Source organism: Alosa pseudoharengus, unplaced genomic scaffold (assembly GCF_046254945.1).
Source record: "Alosa pseudoharengus isolate Yale_2024_CS ecotype anadromous, Long Island Sound unplaced genomic scaffold, YU_APseudo_1.1 YU_APseudo_1.1_scf_5, whole genome shotgun sequence".
Classification (NCBI taxonomy): domain Eukaryota; kingdom Metazoa; phylum Chordata; class Actinopteri; order Clupeiformes; family Clupeidae; genus Alosa; species Alosa pseudoharengus.
The window spans coordinates 16,690,894-16,710,480 of record NW_027468837.1 but is presented as its reverse complement, the minus strand read 5'-3'; the positions used below and the strand labels follow the sequence as shown (position 1 = coordinate 16,710,480).

Here is a 19,587-nt window from a genome sequence, read left to right as displayed (position 1 = left end):
TCGCCGCTGCTAACTGACACAGGCAGCCATGGTGTGAATGTCCTCTCTAGAGAGATAAACACAACCTGAGAGAGAGCGAGAAACTCTGTGTGTGTGTGTGTGTGTGTGTGTGTGTGTGTGTGTGTGTGTGTGTGTGTGTGTGTGTGTGTGTTCACAATGTGCTACTGTAGATGACTTGGTTTTGCCTATTGCAAATAGTATTCCAGGAACTGCACTTCAATATAGAATATTAACAATGACAAACAATAAAATGAATCACATTCATGCCATCGCCAGATGAAAGACATGCATGCACAGTTGTTTGTCCAAATGGAAAACAAAACATCAAGTTGTGACTCAGAATGTAAACAACATTTTTCTATCCATATGCCATCTACTGTATACTTGAGTCCAATGTACCTTACAGCAATAACTGAAGCAATTTGATTACAAGATATTAAAGAAAACTGAAAAACATTCTGGAGGGAGGAATATATGCATGTTCTAGTGAAATGTGCGGTGAGTGACAGGGAGTGTTGCTGCTCGTTTCAAAGCCATGCAGACACTTCTTCTCTCCCGACTCGACTCCCACCACCATCATCAGCGTCCTTCCTGGGCAATAACTGCCTTTTCCTCCTGATCAAATCAGCCTATTTTGTACCTGCTACAGTATTCACAGGGCACAGGACCCCCGCCCCCGCCCGGCTCCAATACCTTCCTTTAATTGGCCAATGTCTTGCTTTGATTGAGCCTGCCAATAGTGAGTGCAAATTGCTAATCTACCGATGTCACCCCCCCATCCTCCTCCTCCGCCCCGTTCAAATCTGACATATCTCTAGCATTACCATAATACAATCTTTTGACAGCATTAACATAATGTAACCTTGGCGGAGTCTGTCAAAGGTAATCGCAGGGGGGAGGAATAAGGTGTAAGAGATTGGCAGGGGCTAGCGAACGGACCAGATCTCATGGGGAGACCTCAACAGCTCTGGAATTTCATCCAGAGTGACCTGGTCACCTGTCATGATTGAAAGGGTTAATGCAGGTCCACCATTCTGTGGTTGATTAGCTTCAGCTACTTCTGCTTTTTTTATGTGTCATCCTAATCACTCAGGTGCTTTACTTTGAGCCTAGAAGGATTCTATGTTTTGACTGTTGATCATCCATTGTTCGTCATCCAACATAAGTATAAGTATAAGTATATATACTCTTTTGATCCTGTGAGGGAAATTTGGTCTCTGCATTTATCCCAATCCGTGAATTAGTGAAACACACTCAGCACACAGTGTACACACAGTGAGGTGAAGCACACACTAATCCCGGCGCAGTGAGCTGCCTGCACAACAGCGGCGCTCGGGGAGCAGTGAGGGGTTAGGTGCCTTGCTCAAGGGCACTTCAGCCGTGCCTACTGGTCGGGGTTCGAACCGGCAACCCTCCAGTTACAAGTCCGAAGCACTAACCAGTAGGCCACGGCTGCCCCCAACATGTACTGTATAAGGAACATTTTACTTTGTCCATCACTGCTGAAAAAGAAAATGACTCTTGGATGACTCATCTATGTATCTGCCTACCAGTTCAGGTATCTTGTTACCTAAATAACAAAGTAAGTCACAGTAAAATTACACAGGATAATTCCCTTTTTTACATTTCTCTGAGTCATAATAATGCCACAAATATCCTCAAATTATTTGACCATCAATGGTGCCTAGACAGCACACTATGAAACAAGCCACATGCACCAACATCACACACATAACAATGACGACATTCTCTGAGGAATTGCTATTGACTAATTGACTTTCAATTACTACCATAGTCTTGCAATCAAGGGAAAATGTTGCTTTTTGCCAGAAAAAAAATGAATTGTCAATGTCAGTATGCCCTTATTTGACACGTGAAAGTGCTATTTAAAAAGTCAAGGAAAGCAGATACACTGTTATTTAAGTTTATAATCTACATAATACTTATTCTACATAATTGCTTGAACTGTTGACTACAAGCTGGAAAAATCAAGTTGGAATTAAGGGGTTGCAAAATAGCAGGAAGGAGTTTTTCATTCTTCTCAAGTAATATTCTGTAATTCTACAAGGCTGTTTGATTTGCACTTGTGCACTCTACCTTTTGTATGATGTTCTCTTAACTTTTTTTTTTCAAATTCACTTCTGGAAGTAGACCTCAAAACATTACTGGGAGTGTCACCACCCACACACAACTCCATGTGCAGGAACTGACATCCCAGACTAAGTGGGCCTATTTTGGGGGTTTATTCTCATGTCTTTTTCTGTGTTTCTCTCTCTCTCTCTCTCTCTCTCTCTCTCTCTCTCTCTCTCTCTCTTTGGGGGCGTTTCTTTTTCTTTTTTATATTTCTTTGTGTGTTAGTAAGGAAACTGATTCTGCCTTATTATAATGCCTCTATTTCACTATTGTGGACTTCTGCTATATTAGGTACCATTAGGTAGCAACGTCAACATTACCCTTATTGTGGACTTCTGCTATATTAGGTACTATTAGGTAGCAACGTCAACATTAGGTACCCAGTGCACAGAATGAATATTAACTTAAATACAGTACATGATGCGTTGAATCAAGCATTACCTGCAGAATATGACACATAGCCATCAATTCTGTAGTCACTTATCAAGCTCATGGTGATGGTTATTGATGTCAGTATATTTATTTCGACAGGGTTAAATAATAATGACAAAAGACAAAAGAAAACAAATATTTTGTATAATGTGCAGTATATAGAGGGAAGACAACTTCAGACACTGTGTATATGATGAAATTAAATTAAGACGTATTGAACTGCAGTTTGAACTTGCACAGTTGTGCTTTTGTGTTGGTGTGGAGCATCGACTGGCCAAGGTTATGAAAAGTATTGCTGTCTGGCTCTTGCTCTGCAAAGGCACACCAAGCATTAGCTAAGCACAGTATTCTGCCTTCAAGTGATAACAGATGTCTACCTCTACCCTCCACCGGCTCTTCATTAACTTTCAATGTAGAAAAGCCAACTCCACTTAAACCCTTAGCTGTCAGGAGTTCTTTAAATTGATTCTGGTCTCCAATTCTCCCTCTTATCTGCAATCTGAGTGTGCAGCAGTTCATGCATACAGTACATCCCACACGCACAAACAGAGAAAACAATGAGATTATACAACAATCTCTACAGCAAGATAAGATATATGCTATGTAAAGGATGTATGCCCAACAGTAATTGATTCAGGCTGTGTGGTTATGAATGTGCCATGTGAATTATTCCTATCAGTTCTCCAGTTCTTTTGTGCTCTTTTCACATATGGAAGCTTTCTTTGCGACATCAACTTGATGCCGTCAACTCAGGAGACCACAAGGCCATGCATGCAGTCCCACCAGAGACAGAAAACACACGCAAACTGGCTCTGAATGCCCCCTCAAAATACATGCACTGTTTAAGCACATAAGAGCATAGGCTAAGCCCATATTTCTGGCTCCGCAGTTGATCATTTTGTGGACAGTAGGTTAATCGTGCCGCTGTCGCACCACATATGTGCTGAATTTGGGTCACTGACCTCTACTCCTCTTGTCCTACCAAAAATAAAACAGCCTGCGTCCAAGCTCTCACGCACAAGTCCTGAATCTTGTGACTAATTCTGCTTCTAACCTCATGAGTAGTTTCACATTTTTCATCTTGGTAACACATTAGGGGGAAAAGAAACAGAAAGGTGGGTTAGTTCTAAAAATACCTCAGTGTTGTTGTTTGTGTTGATCTTTCAGTGGTTGTATATATGCAGTGTTCAGTGTCCTTATTGTAAACATGGCTAAGAGTCATGAAAGATCTTTATCCATGCTGTGGACATTCCTGATTTGATGCATTATGTATGCTTCTCTGATTCATATCAGAAGGAAACGTGTGCATGAATATTCAGAGATGCTCCGAGGCAACACATGATATAGTAAACATGGCTGCAGACATGGAAATCCTCCCTTCACCATGTGCATCTTTTCCTGTTGTTTAGTTTGCTACTGCTGCAGAGTTGCCTCTGCATCACGACACCTAAGCTACAGTAAATGCCATGTGCTGTGGACCATGATGGGGACTAATGTGAAGACTTCTTTCATGTGCCAGTGCCTCCGATGGGGGTTATTCACATGCAAACATGATATATCCGAGAGCTCTGTTATAACAACACTAAGAGACATTCATGTGCCCTATCTATCATCAATCATATATATCTATCATATATATCATATATATATATATATATATATATATATAAATACATACATAGATTATAATAGTGTAAATATTACATCTAGCTGATTAGCTGATGAAATAAAGGAGAATGCCTATCCTTCTCTCATAGTATAATGATGATCTACATGCACAATGTTGGATAAATGTAGCTTTCTCCAAGCAGGCCAGAGTATTCAAAGAACTGCTGTTTACATCACACTTATGCCTTAAAGACTTTAATGGAGATAATTAAACATGTATCAAATATATGAGAAGTGTCAATCACACCAAACTATCCTGCTGCTAACAGAGTATGACATATTAATTTACCCATCATTCATCATTCTCTACAATTTAGTAAGAGGTGAATTGCAGCAGATGTAAGAACAGCCTTTAATTTTAAACAACTGCTATTTTAAACTCGGCCCACTTCCGGTCTTTCTATTCAAACACAAACCCACATAATTTAAACCACCCCAACAAACACAGCCTCAGACACAAACATTGTCCCTGTGGCGGTCTCTCAAACACAGAGAGAGTGTGTGATGACTGCGTTCCTCTCTGCTTCTGCTGCTGCTTTGATTACAGTAGAAGCCACACTCGTGATACCTCGGTATCCTCTAATCTTCACCATGGAATTAGGTTTTCACCCACCCACTCACAAGCTGCAACACTGAGACGTGAGGAAGCTTGAGCCACGAAAAAAAAACAATCTTAGGTTTTGCATGAGGCTTGATAATGGAAGTCTCTAGGGTCACATTTAATTTCATACTTCTATTTTTCTGTTTTGTGTCGTTGTTGAGTGACTGCGTGGATGTTTTGCAGTGCTTGCAAGTGTACGTGTGTAAGTGCTTCTGTGTGTTTGTTTGCATGCAGATATGTGGATGTTTATGCGTGTGTGTGTGTGTGTGTGTGTGTGTGTGTGTGTGTGTGTGTGTGTGTGTGTGTGTGTGTGTGTGTGTGTGTGTGATGGCAAACATGAGAGCGGCAAACTCCTCTGCAAACATGCCTCCAAGATCCCTGCCCCGTTAGGAAATAAAGCCGCTGTTCATCTCCTGGGAAGAAGTTGGTGCACGTGATGGGAAATAATCTGTTGTCAGAAGATGTGCGGCCCACACAATCCCCTTCCGCCTCCGCGCCACTTTCTCGCCCGTCCAACCTGACGTGAGCTCATGGATTAGGCGCTTTCACCCCCCTCCTCTCTCTCTCTCTCCCTCCCCTTCTCTCTCTCTCTCTCTCCATCTCTCTCTCTCTTTCCCCTTCTCTCGCTCTCACCATGTTTTTATTCCCTCTCTCTTAATCTGAAAGCTGCTCCCCTTGCGAAAGCAAGCCTCCTCTTCAGGGTGTGAGGGATTGGGGAGACTGGACTCCCCACCACCACACACACACACACACACACACACACACACACACACACACACACACAGACAACCCACCACCACCAACACCACGCCCAACACCATTAGACAGTCACCACAGCTGCCTGGGCTTATGACACCAAGAAGAGGAGCAGCAGCGTGTCACGCTGATGCGAAGCGACAAAGAGAGGTGAACTAACACCACACGCCAAGCCCTCTCAAATGCGCTCACACGGTCAAACGACACAAACGCAACTCAAGAGGAACACAGCGGCTAAGACGTCTGTTTTATCCAGCCGTGCGTTGTCGCTCATCATGAAATGCTCCCCCTCCTTAACAAGTTCATGTGACGCTACCTCCTATGGATCTGTAGGCGGAATCTGGGTCAACGCTTAGTAGAAATAAAAATGAAAAAGACACACACACATATAGTGAAAGGTCTTAAGAGGTAAAAAGCATGGGCAGGCTTGGAGGAATGTAAAAGACATAAAAAAAGAGTGGGGGGGTAAAATAAAAATCAGTTCCGTCAGCGTCGATGCTGAGTGATGGAGACGACCGCCTCCACTGACAGTGTTAACAAGAGCAGCTGCACGCAGATCGGAGGGGAATCAATGCAGAGAGGGATTGCAGCTTATGACGGGCAGGCAGCCCGTTTAACTGTCAGAATTTCAAATGGAATTCTTTATTACTCCAGGTAAGGTGTTGTTTGCCACCAAGACCAGGCAATAACAGGTTCCACACGGCTGTTGCTCGCATGAATATTTCTCTGCCGCCCGTAAGCTTGCCCTTGTCCACCTGCGTGCAATCACCTTTATAGTTTGCTTTTTCTCTTTCTCTCTCTCTCTCTCTCTCTCTCTCTCTCTGTCTCCAGGCAGCAGAACAGAGCAGATGCATCTCCAGACGTACCATCTCGTATTTGACATACTTTATAAATGGTAATGAAAGCTGTGCTGATATTTTATTATGTGCATCTCTAACGCAGACGGAGCGCGCCCAGGCCCACTGTTGCTCAGATGGAGGTCACGGTGACACCAAACAAATCCACTTCTCTACGCAGCAACCTGCATTTGAAGATGCTTTCTCGCAAAAGGAAAACCTCCTCAAGCTCAAATATGCACATCTATGTAGCCCAGTGTTATGCATAGTCTGTGAGCTCCCTACACTGTAGTGGGCTGCCTATGCATGATGCGTGGGTGTGGTGGGTGATTGTTATCACACAGCGTCCATGTTTAAACATGATAAGCACATCACATTATCCACATTAGGACACAACAAAGCAAAAGACACAGTGGGAAGAGTCTGATTTGGGATGTGGATGAGGGCGAGGGTGGGTGTGGGTGTGTGGGTGTGGGTGTGGGCGTGGGCGATGGGAGCAGTTGTTTATGAAGCCTGTCCGACTGAGACTGATTGGGACATTCTGTAATCCCTGAATGGTCACGGCTCAAAGGCAGCTGCCTCCATGTGATGTAATTGTCAAAAGAACACTAGGGCTTGGCACCGAACTCTTTACTTTTAATAGTACTTAACAAATGAAGTCAGTGTTACCGAATACCCATTCACGTTAAATCAACCGATGCCAACTTCCGGTACTGGAGGAGAGCACATCCTGGTGAGACCAGTGCAAAACCACAGCAGAGGTAATACAGTATATTTTTGGCCACTATGTCTTTTGGCACTGTTCAGATTTGTTTTGAAGTGTGTTTGTGCAGAGAGAAGTATGTGCAGAATATAGTTGACTTTCACGTGATAAGCATAATTGTAGCCTAGTTGTCTTATTCAGCTCTTTGTCTCAGCTTAAGCTGTTCGAGGGGTTGAAAGAAGCGCACAATAATGGCAGGTTGCTTCAGCAGAGGGGCTTTAGTTTGGCAGCCCTGGGTGATATTACTCTTTTTTTTGCCAGGATTGTGATCCCACATTTGAGTAAAACCTGATGAAATCAAACCATAACAAATCATTCTGTTAATCAGCACATGTGTATATTTGCAGCAAGTAGGCCTAATGCAAATCCAACATTTTGTTGGACTAAACTTGGTAGCTCCACCAATACATTCGTCAACAGTCACCCACTACAGATTCAGAGAGAGTGAAGTACCAGAAAAAAGTACCGCTGAGTACCGGTACCGAATATCAGCCACTGTTAAAAAAAAATCTAGCGGAAACACTGGATGTTCTCAGACTTCCAACTGTCTGCACTTGCTCTGAGAACACTTTGCCACTCCGTGTCTTACTTTTTCCTTCTCAGCTCCACTCCATTTTGGGCACACTTAAAGACATGAAGACATTTAGCGGGCTGCTGGAACCCTTAAAGGAAAATGTAAAGTAAAAAACCTGAGGCCAGACCTTTACAGTGTGTAAGGTCAGTTGTTGAACAGCTGCTCTGCACAGTAGAGTAGGATTGCTTTGGTTGCAGGCCTTCATTACCTGTTCATCTTTCAACAGTCCAACATTTTGCGTTCAGTTCTATCGAAAAACATCATAACTAGAATACCACATAAAGTGAAGCAATTTCCCTCAACTGAATAACTGTGTCTACAGAGGTGGCTGTTCTGAATTGATGCACTGCGCTCAACAAACAAACAGTAGGCAAAAAACAAAAAATAGTTCTTGTAAAATGAACAGTTCTTGTGGAATAATGTTTATTTTACAGCATTACTAAGGGCAGCCACGTAAACGCTCTGCAGTTGCTGTTTCAATAAGGCTTCCACATCTCCAGGCGACTGGGTACTCAGAGATTTATGCTATAGGTACATGAAATTACCTATAACATAACCTTTAACGTAAGCATTCTCCTTCTCACGCTAAAGCAGAGATGACACATTAGTATTGTTGCAAATATTAGATCAGCCTTCAGACGGAGATAAGATTAGACAAGATATTCTTTTATTTGTCCCACAATGGAGAAATTTGCATTCTTAGAGCAGCAAAAGGTGACAGCAAGGTATAAAATGGCAAAGCAGGACATGTACAATAAGAAAACAAACTACAAAAAGTGGGCAACAAAACAAAACAAGACATTTGTGGTAAGCCAGACATTTGTCCATGTGCAAAATTCATGCCACACCGTATCATACATCTAGTGGACATATTTTACAATATTCATGAGTCGTTGTGGTTGTAATCACTTCAGCACAAGCTACTTCCATTACATGTAATTGCAGTAAATGACTCAGAATGAGGGTTTTTCTCTGTCCATGTGTTGAGAGGCAAGTTATACAGGGTGGTGCAAAACTCATTATCAGAAGATGCACTAGTCCTAAAGTATGCAATCATGGTCTTAACCTGCCTTGCTAAAGAAGCTAAGATGTTAGATCTGGTGTGTATGTGGTTCACAGATAACACAGTAGCTAATGAACAAGCAGGACAAAAACAGCAGCATCTGCGTCACTACTTCAAGTGATGCAACAATAACACTAACATCACACAGTACCACAAACACCACGCCCACATCTTTCTATCGCCTAGCCGTCTGTTACAGCCTTGTAACATAAAAGCCACCATGCGACACAATTTAGATGGCAAGTACAGATGTATAAAGTCTCGCCATCACTCCGCTCTTTGAGCCACTTCACGCCCTTTTGACCTTGGAGGTAGCAAATGCATGGGCTGCAAGAGAGAGACAAGGGACCTGAGTAATTTCCCTGCATTATTTGTGTTGAGGGATCAATTTCCCTCTCCTGCTCTCCCTGACCTCGCATCCCCTACACTCCCCCAAGGGCCCAGTCAGAAGGGAAACGACTCAACCCCAATATGAACTAATTTCAGAGGGCATCTGTTAATAAAATATGTTAATGGACTTCCTATCTGAGGTCTAAGACATTTAAGTTGGCCCCAAAATGTAAAATGCATAGAGCAGGGACAGCTATTTGCTCCACAGCAGAAAACAGATGTGACACGCACGGCCTCTGGAGACAAACCAGTCACTCGGACGCCTCATTTTGTTGACAGGCCCATATCGGCAAGAGTCAGAACTTCAGCGTGAAAAGAAATTAAGACGTAAACAAGTGCATATTGAGGAGACTGCTTGAGTTCGAGTATAAGTTATTTACATGTAGAGTAGGGAGTATGTGGACGATGTTGACAGCATGTACAATTTTTTTTTAAATATGAGAGAGAAAGAGACAGATGGAGAAGGAGAGAGAGAGAGAATGAATATGCATGTGGAAAATTATCTTTATATGCATGTGGAAGATTAACTTTAATGTGTGTGTGTGTGTGTGTGTGTGTGTGTGTGTGTGTGTGTGTGTATGTGTACAGAACATAGGGTTGCATCTACATATATGAAATGGGATAAACGTCCGATATTTATATCATTACTCCTCTGACAGCAAAGGGCTTCTAAGTCTATGTAACAAGTTTAGCATTTTGCCTCTGCTAACGTCGCCGTCTCTGGCCTGATCTGGGATGGGAGTCGTGCAGTGATGCTGCAGCCGCAGTAACTGATAAAACCATGAGCCCCGAGGCTTCTGGTGCAAACTGCTCTCACATCTCCGTTTCCCTCTCACTCTGCTCCTCGCACACCACGCCAGTAGGGCACCACACACTCACCACATACTGTCTCACATATCCACTCTGACAGAAAAACGACACAAAAATTATATTCAAAGGCTGACTCATCTGAAAAAGACACACACACACACACACACACACACACACACACACACACACACACACACACAGACACACACAGACACAGACACACACACACACACACACACTCACACACAAACACACACACACACACACAGTGAAATACAGTAGTTGCAATATCTCCATTACCTCCCTTTGTCATCTCTTCCTGTATGACACTGATACACACCTGGAATGAACTTATCCAATTCTACCATCAGAGGCTCATAATGCACAATGTTCTTGGTAGGTGTGTGTCTGGACAAAGCTGGAAATACGATTGTGAATGGGTTCATTCTTGGCAGCCACAATATCTATTGTTATCATCAGGGAACAGAAATGATTGTATAGCAGTGCTGCATGTCATCACAGGTATCGCAGAGAACTCGGCAAACCGTAACAACGCAACAGTGCTAAACATATTCTTGGCGGATATAGCATAAATAAAGAGCAGCTTTTTGCTTGGCAATAATGACATACTCCTGGACGCTCTGAGGGACAGACAAAAATATGCAAACGTATTGGACAGAATGATTGTGCTGTTGTTCTACAGCAATCGGCAGGTTGAAAATTCCAACCACAGCATTCGTTTTGTAAGGGATAAATATTTTGCCGATATGAAAGTTTAATATACGCTTGTAAAGAGCAAATCCCCAGCAGCGGCCACTTCTTTTTTTCTTCCGTTTCATTTTGGAACCATTAAACTCTCTTAAGCAATGCCTCTCCATAATACTGTGTAATGGAAAAAAGAGAGCACACACTGAAGGTTGATTTAAAATACTCTCTCAACACGCAACAGAACTACCAAAAAAAAGAGGCAGATGAAATCACTTCAAGCCTACATTTCCCATATTTTCTTTTTTATCTAATCGCTTTATGTAAGTGCTAAGAGTGGCACGGAGCTAAGGGGATGGTGATTGGTGGAAGGCAGAAGCTTGCCCCCCCCCCACATTCCTACCAATATCTATCCCGACTTCCTGTGACTCAAGTCCAGCTGTCACAGCCAGACGGGGACAGAGCAGAGGCGAGGCTAGGATCATCTCCTGCACATAGCGCTTTAACTCAGATAAATCTGCTGCTACACTTGTGATCGGCGGCCCTGATGACCAGCTTGCAATTGACTAAAGTGAGCCATCAAAACTCCCAATCCAGCTTCACTGATTACAATGCTCCAGTAATCTAGTGTGTGTGTGTGAGTGTGTGTGTGTGGGGGGGGGGGGTCAGAAGCTGTCTTTTGACACAAGACATGACTAGTGTTACTGTTTGACCTTCATTAAAGTGATGGTTCGGAGTAATTTCACCCTAGGGTCCTTTGCACCATGACCCCGAGCCAAACACCCTCCCAGAACCTTTTTTCCCTTGGTCGAACCCTGGTCGAGTAGCGCTGTCAGAAACTAATGACGTTCTGCAGTCGTAATGGACCTCTCAATAAGGGGCCCAGTCTGTCAGATTGAACAGATTGTATTCTACTGAGTTAGTGAGCGCACAGGACTCTAAGCTCACAAGCTAAGAGGAGCCATCTAGTAATTCAAACTTAACTAAACTTTCTTTCAGAAACCATCAGGGAGAAAGTTTTCTTTCTTTCCTCAGAAAATGACATCAGTTACAACCTCTTTGAACAGCACTCACAAGATCCAATATAGATTGATGGGACTATATGGTGACGAGACCAAGGTAATGAACACAAAATAAGAGAGCTTTGGTCTGTGCACAGTTACACCATGTGTCTGTAAACAAGAAAGAGCTCTCCTCTTTTGTTTGTTAACCTTTTGTTTTAAGGGTCAAGTCAAGTGTCCTACTTCCAGCACATTAAGGTGCATGAATTGCTATTTTATAAGCGATTCTAGGAGTTGCAGTTGAGTTGACTTCCATACAATCACAAATATGACACATATTATTGATCTGACTACTAAGGTGAGTTTCATTAGGTTCTGAAACAGACGGATTGCATGTATTGACATGTGTTTGGATATAACACATTGGACACACTGCAAAGAGGGAGAGAAGGTCAATACCTTGAGCCATTCCTTCAACAAACCACACAATCAATAGCTGCTTAAAACTGAGTTCACACCTTGTTCTCAGGGTAAGGGAAATCTTAAAGAGATCGAAGACAGCAATGAGAGGAATGGATTTATGCAGGATTATGAACAGGTCATTATGGCAGGCCAAAACTGCACATTCTGAACTCAGAGATTGACATGGGATGTACAGTATGCAGGTCAATGCAGTGCAGTTGTCAATGCAATTCAGTTGTCAATCAAAGGCGTTAAAGATGTAGGTCTATGGCATCTTTTTTTTCTGAAATGAAAAGTCCATCAGACAGTTTAAAAACCACAAAAGTCACTAGTGCCTGTTTACCTCCCCCAACACACACAACAACAGTGACAACAACAACATAAACAACAACCAGGTGTTACAACTTCTGGGTCAGTGGACTCTGGCTACAGGTGGCAAGACTACAGATGTACAGCAGCTGACAGTGCTGTGATATCCAGTCTGTGACTCTGTCACAATTTGATTTATTTGTATTTGTTCATATTCAGTAACTGTATAGCCTGATAGGAAAATGGGTGGCTCATGAGAAATGTAGGAGACTTGTAATAGAAAATTGAGAAAATGCTGTCAGATAAATGGCTTCCACATTACCCATCTGTCAACTGCAGCATGTTCCAAATGGCCAGATGATATTTATAGCATATTGTTTGCATCCACTTACTGTCCTCATTCTCCTCTGTGCCCCTCGCCACAAGAGGCCCCTTCAAAATAATTGAACAAAAGAATCAGAAATCCATGCGAATTACAACCTCGGTAATGATTGCACTGTTGTGACTGAGTGCTTCGGTGTTGCGCTGGCCACCACAGTGGTGATTAACTGAATAGGTTCCTTTGCTATTACAGACTTGGTCTTTCGGGTGAAAGGGGGCGGATGGCAACCATCAGAAATCTCCCCGTGTGGAGACCAAACAAAAGATGTAAGAAGATGAACAAATCTGAAAGGATTTCTGATGGGTTGTTGTTAGAGAACTGCGAGTAAGAATCTTCTAAAATGATTGGGGCTCTCCTCTCTCTCCTCCTGGCTATTGCTTTCGACTTGTTTTGTGCTTGGCTGAATCTGAGTGGTAGTTCAGACTGGGTAATTTCATCCAAAATAAACTATACTGTTTGGTGGGTTTGGAGCCTAGTTGTAGTGGGAGGACAAATGGTGTTGTGGGGACTTAAAAAAAATGTGGATGTTCTGCAGAATTCAGAAAATGTTTTTAATGTAGCAATCATTATCTCGTCTCTGTTTAATTGGCTCGAACAAATGCTTTGGATTATTCAAGTGCGATGAGTTTTGAATTTGCCCCATACCAAATGGTCTGCCTCTCAAAGAATGATGTCTTATTAGACTAACACATAGGCTCTTTCAAATGTCAAAACAGTTTAATCCTTTGACAGGAATTCCTGTTTCCTGGATATCTCCAGCAAACAGTTGGGCTGATGTGTCAGTGTTTGACAGTGATGCAACAAACCGTGCATGAGTTGATTGATTTGGTAATCCACAGAAACATCGAGGAAATATTGCTGTTACAGGAAGGCACACCTCTATATTGTGCACCTTCACTGCAATTCTGTCCTTGACCGTGATTTGCTGTGACTTCATTGTCTGAGGCTGTGGTCGCGGATAACATACTAATGCAACAGTTCCCCTTGAACATCCCGTAGACAAAGTGATTCTACTGGCGAACACACAGCTCACATAATGATAATGTCTCAGGTACCTCCCTTCAACACCGCAGCCACAAACACACACCATAGTGTCCCCAAGCCACTGGTGAAGCGACTGTATCGGATAATACATAAAAGCTTTAACCACTAACCCATAACACACTGTTTTTTATTGTTTCTTTTATTGTCTTTCAGTAGCTCTCCCACTGAACAACACTCCCTGACTATGCTTTTTTATAAGTTACACTGTTAGGGTAGTGACGGGGCTTTTACTGTCTACAGAGATGGAAAATTATATTTAATGTCATAAACAGGACATCTCCCAGTCCCAGGTCTAGTATACTGGTCTGGGTGTTATAATGGGAGGCAAAATCTTTGCCACCTAAATGTAAACTGAGTAAGGAGTTTGTACCAGTACGTAAATTGCAAACTTCACTATTGCATAAACACAAATAGTTAACTTTGTCCAGGAAACATAAAATGTTATGAAAACAAAACACAGCCATGGACAAAAACAACAAACAGGAAAAAATGACACGATGTGGCACCAAAGAACTAGGAAAACATCAGACACATTTGTTATTTGAAGAGAGCCACACTCTTGATGAGGATGAGCCAAAGCTGTGTTCGCCTTCCAATGTCACGTCCCACGGGCCAGGCCGCAGCTGAGGCCCAGAGTGCGGAGGATTTAAAGGGGCTTTTAAACAGGAATAGGAGTTAGTCGTGGCAAGGAGACAATTTCAGGGCACCGCCGCAAGGGACGCAGAAAAAATTTACGATTCCTTTAAAACTCCTGGGCCTATATGAATGCAATGCACGGTCCGTTAACCTTTATAATGAAAGCAAAGCAAACAGATGCAGTATAGGAGCGTGACTATATCAATGCTACCCAGAGAAGAGAGCTGGAAAGTGCTACTTAAAAGCATTTGAATCATATTTCATCCCCTTAATTGAAGATTACCCTCTCAAAATTCAAGTGGCTCTTTTTGAAATTAAGATTTATTGGACCGTTAGATCCGAAAATCATTGCCGTTCCACAAGATGTCTTTTAAGATGCAAGCTCAACAAGAGTGTTGTCTTGGGAATTCTGTACAGTTCTCAGTTCTTCAGTCTGTTCAAGTGAAGAAATAAAAAATAGCATGATCATATGACACACTGACAGACACAAAACAGGATGTTCTGTGGTTAGAGTGGACAAGTGTCAGTGAAATATGAGCCTGGCCAAAGGAGAGCAAATTGCTGCGTACTTGCTGAAAAAGACCTGTTTGGTTGCCAAGACTCGAGTCATTTTAGCTTCGGTATAGATACTTTGCCTGACCATGACGGATAAGGAGAAAGAACTTTCCTTGGAGAAGGAAATAGAAGAACCCTCCAGGGAGCCTGAATTACTATAAGGAGCCAATGTTCCTCTGGATGGCCAAGGGTCTAGTGACAGGTGTAATAGGTAAAAAATTAAGGGGAAAAGCCGCTGTATTTCGGGCTATCTTACCACTGAAACATAGTAGTTTTACATTGAAACACAATTACAGTAGAGTTTGTCTTTCAAACGTGCAGTCTACCAGATAAATAAGATAAATAAGTATATCAATAATATATATAGCCTAAGCAAATATATGCAAGCTAGTAAAGAATGGCAAGAGATGGTTCTACTATGGTGATATCTGATTCTGCACTAAGCAGATGACCTGTTTATAAAAGGCTTAGGTACTTCACCAGAGGAGATTCACTATCTCCAAATAGGAGCATCATCAGAGAATGCATATTTCACTGATTTCCGCTGTTATCCTTGGGTTACGTCGTAATTATTTAATCAACATAAAAAATGCATTAGTGCTGCTTAAACTATTTGCATTTGGGTCAATTGCAGTTCAGATGACTGTGTGTTTTATATTTTCTATACTCCTGCAACAAAGTGTTATCTTGGACTGTGCATGATATGGTTTGTCATTACATGAGGCAAGGAAAAAAAGTACAATTCACCGATAGAGTAGAGTCCAACCATTTAACATGGTTCATCATCAGCATATAAAGTTAACTAAGGTACTATATACAGTATTGCTCTGTATCCTGTTTCTTGTTAGAGGACTATACATAACTCCATTTCACAAAATCATCAAAAAACTTTGTTTTAAAGTCAGCATACGCCAGCATTTGGCAACAATGCAGGAATGTAAATGAGTTGTCCTGAGAAGTCGATAAAACTTGAAAAATAAAAGATTGACTATGACAGACTGTTGAAGAAGGATGGAACATAAGGAAGCATCAGTCCTACTCAATGGTTCGAGTCTTGAAGATCTGTGAGGAGGCATACAAAATCGATGAGGAGGAATTGATCTCCAGGTCAAATTGCGGAAAACAAACCAAACTGCACGCCTTGCACAGATCTAGACACTGCAATAGGTTTTCAGATAAAACCACTTGGACCTCAGCAGCTAGGCCTTCAACATGAATCCACAAATGGCTTAGAGGACCGAAGTCCAGTTGTCGTTTCCGGTATGTGTGGGCTTCCACAACAGGAAAGCTGCTTTCAAGTCCCTAAAATAAAAGTCAAAAATCACTCCCTCTGTGAATCAATACCCTGCTCCACCTCATCTGTGATTGGGCCATGAGAAGTTTCTCACTTGTGAGCAGAGGAGAAGACTACTTGCAGGTTGCAGTGGGAGTACAATATTATTTGGCCAGGCTTGATTTTCCAAAGTAGGCCTACTGTATAGCCGAGTGGATGAAAGCAGAAAGGACCCAGCAAGCTAAGTGGATGAGACAGCAACATCTCTCTACAGCGTACAGAGCAGTCTCACACTTGAATTAAGAGTTTACACATGGAGTGAACATCACTGCAAGTACATTTTTGGAATAATTATGGCATTGATGTATAGCTGAATCGGGAGAATGTTAAAGTCAACATATCCCTCAGGGAACGTAATGTTTTCCTGACCAGTTTAAACTACAGTTAAATGCTGTATTTGTGTAGTTATCACATTGCATTGTTTTTCTCCCTTAGCAAAAGTTTGACCTACTGCAAGTTTTCCTTTCATGTCACTCTTATGGGCACCTGTTCAGTTAGAGCTCCTTTAATGAATGCATTCAAGGTACAAAAGCACAAGTATAGGCTAAAATTAGAAAAGGATGAATATGAGTCATCTGATTTGCTGTGAACACAATATTTGCCATGCAGGTGTTCAGCAAAACACAACTAAGGTGTTGTAGTTGAGAAAATAAATAATTCTTATGATTCACAGACTACTGATATCTAGTCTTATTCTATTCAGCAGGCAAATGCTATGACTGAGTTTAATTACAATGCGCATTGCAATGTACCGCTTGGAGAAGAGAGCAAGTGTCTCATTTTGCACCGTTTTGTGATTTTCTTTCTGTCATCGCGTGAACAGCAGGGGAAGGGGAACCACAGGAGTTATCACATCACATCACTGATTCACGCTCGGCTTAAATGCCATCATGAGATTACCGCATGAGGAGATGCGCAGTTTCGACGAAGCAGTCAAGCAGCTGGGCGAGAACAAGCATGAGTAACCACAGCGTGCCTGTTGTCACTCCAAATGTTGCTACCTGAGTCTGTCAATCATTTCTGGTGTGTGTGAGAGCTCGCTTCTATGCCATTACACCTAAGGCGAATATAAAGAGGGTCGGAGGGCAGCTACTGCGAGAAAACACTTATCATCCAAGAAACTTTACATTTTTACGTTTAAAGCCGGACATTAACCAATGGTTAATATCGGATTGCGCTTTATAATGTGACGTGAGCACACATGAAAGCGAGGGAGATATTGTCTTTTTTAGCTACTTGTCCTTAACCTACTGACGATCCATTTGTCACTTTATGTGAGTTCCACGAAAACATCATGGCTAATCGGTTCAGTTCGTGCAGTGTTCAGCATCCTGGCAGAGCCAAATGAAACACTTGCTTGTTGATAGATTTGAAAACAACAAGGACTGCATCTCAACTCTCCTCAAACCCAATAGCCTATCCTAAAACGTTCATCCTAACCCAAAATATGGCCAAATGAGGACAGCCTAACAAGAACAATATTTTATGATGATGATGATAATAATGAGTCTATTTAGTTCTCCATGTCTTCTGCTGATAAATGGTCTGGGAAAATTGTATTAGTGCAGCCAAGAATACTCCCCCCTTCCTATTCCCAGCCTTTGCCCTCTCTTCTCTCCTATCTTACCCAACCGTGCCATCCTTGCATTGCAAACGCATCGTGGCGGCACGTAGCCTGGGAAGGACAGTCTACAAAGGGCTGGGGATTTAGTACACGATAGAAAAAAACAACAATCCTGACTTTGATCCCATGACGAAAGTTAGCATCAGTCAATCCACTAAAAATTAGGTTACTTGACGTTAGTTGTTTAAACAAACCCCACTACTCTTATTGTAGATCGGTGCCGACAGGCACGAAGAGCAGGGAGGTAAACCAGAGAATACCAATGAAATGAGACTGCGAAACGATGTCCTTAGGAATGAGCAAGTGCATTCCACGTAGGTTGCGGGCTGCTAAAAACTGTCAGAGGATATTTAGCATGTCTACTGCAAAGCGATATTACTCACCAACGGCTAAATCCAGTAGATTCGTGCAAAAGAGAAAGCACAAAGACAAGACGGTCATCTTTCCCATATTTGACAATAAATCCCAAACTCCATATGCGTTTACATGTTCTCCGGTTCTTGACTGCGTAATCCACACCATTCCAAATGTACCCGCTCGGGTGGTCCCCTCAAACTGTTCATGGTGCAGTTCAAGTGTCGCTGAGAAAATAGAAGTTCGAAATTAATAGGCTATACACTTCAACAGGCGCAACAAGGACGAACTGCCAGTGAAGAGAGCTGTATTTGAAACAATACGGAGACACGGAGAAATAAAATATGAACTCCCCAACAACCGTAGAACCACCGCTTTGCAAAGCAGCGGCAGTCGAGGATTAGAAAAACAGATATAGAATTGGATGAAAATCTATGCTCTTCACTCAGTGCTCTCTCTCTCTCTCTCTCTCTCTCTCTCTCTCTCTCCCGCCCTCCACACTCAGACGCACGCACAGTCACTCCTGATCACTCGCTCTTTATTTCACACAATTTTCCTTAATCCCACCCTGGCTCCAAACCCTTCCCCTCTAATTCTGTCCACTAAGCCGATTTATTTCTGCAGGATTTTGTTTTTCCTCAGTGAAAAGGTTTTTTTAAAGATCATTATAACCATATACTCTATACTGTGGTGCCATAGACAACATCAACAGCAGCGAACCTGGAAAGAAGGTTGGGAAGATGATATAGCCTACAGCCATGGGCGGATTATGAACTTTCGGGCCCCTGGGCCCAGATGTATTGAGGGCCCCCCACTAATTGTCGTATATGTGGGAAGGGGGGGGGGGGGGGGTTGGGGGTCCTCCCCCAGACATTTTTTCATTTGTTTGATGTAATTTCCTGTATTCTGGTGCATTTTGGGTATGGCCAATACTAAATTCAATTCATGAATTCATAGCCTACATCCTGATTTGTTGATATTGAGGTAATGATTCCATGCAAAGGCTTGGGCTTCAGGGCCCCCTGACCCCTTGGGCCCCTGGGCCTGGGCCCGGTAGGCCCGTGCAGTAATCCATCCCTGCCTACAGCATGTTCCATTTATTTACCTTTGTTTTAACTCAAATGTCAGTCTCCCAAAATTGATCAGGATTGTCACA

At 42.5% G+C, this 19,587-nt stretch overlaps 1 protein-coding gene across 1 annotated transcript in view; it reads right to left on the bottom strand.

The window, feature by feature from the left end:
* Nucleotides 1-18,599, bottom strand: part of igsf21a (immunoglobin superfamily, member 21a) — a 202,323-nt gene extending 183,724 nt beyond the window's left edge. Inside the window, exon 1 of the mRNA XM_076268707.1 lies at nucleotides 18,461-18,599. Within this exon, the coding sequence (XP_076124822.1) occupies nucleotides 18,461-18,599 (139 nt within the window). The remainder of the gene's footprint in view (nucleotides 1-18,460) is intronic.
* Nucleotides 18,600-19,587: the final 988 nt, after the last annotated feature.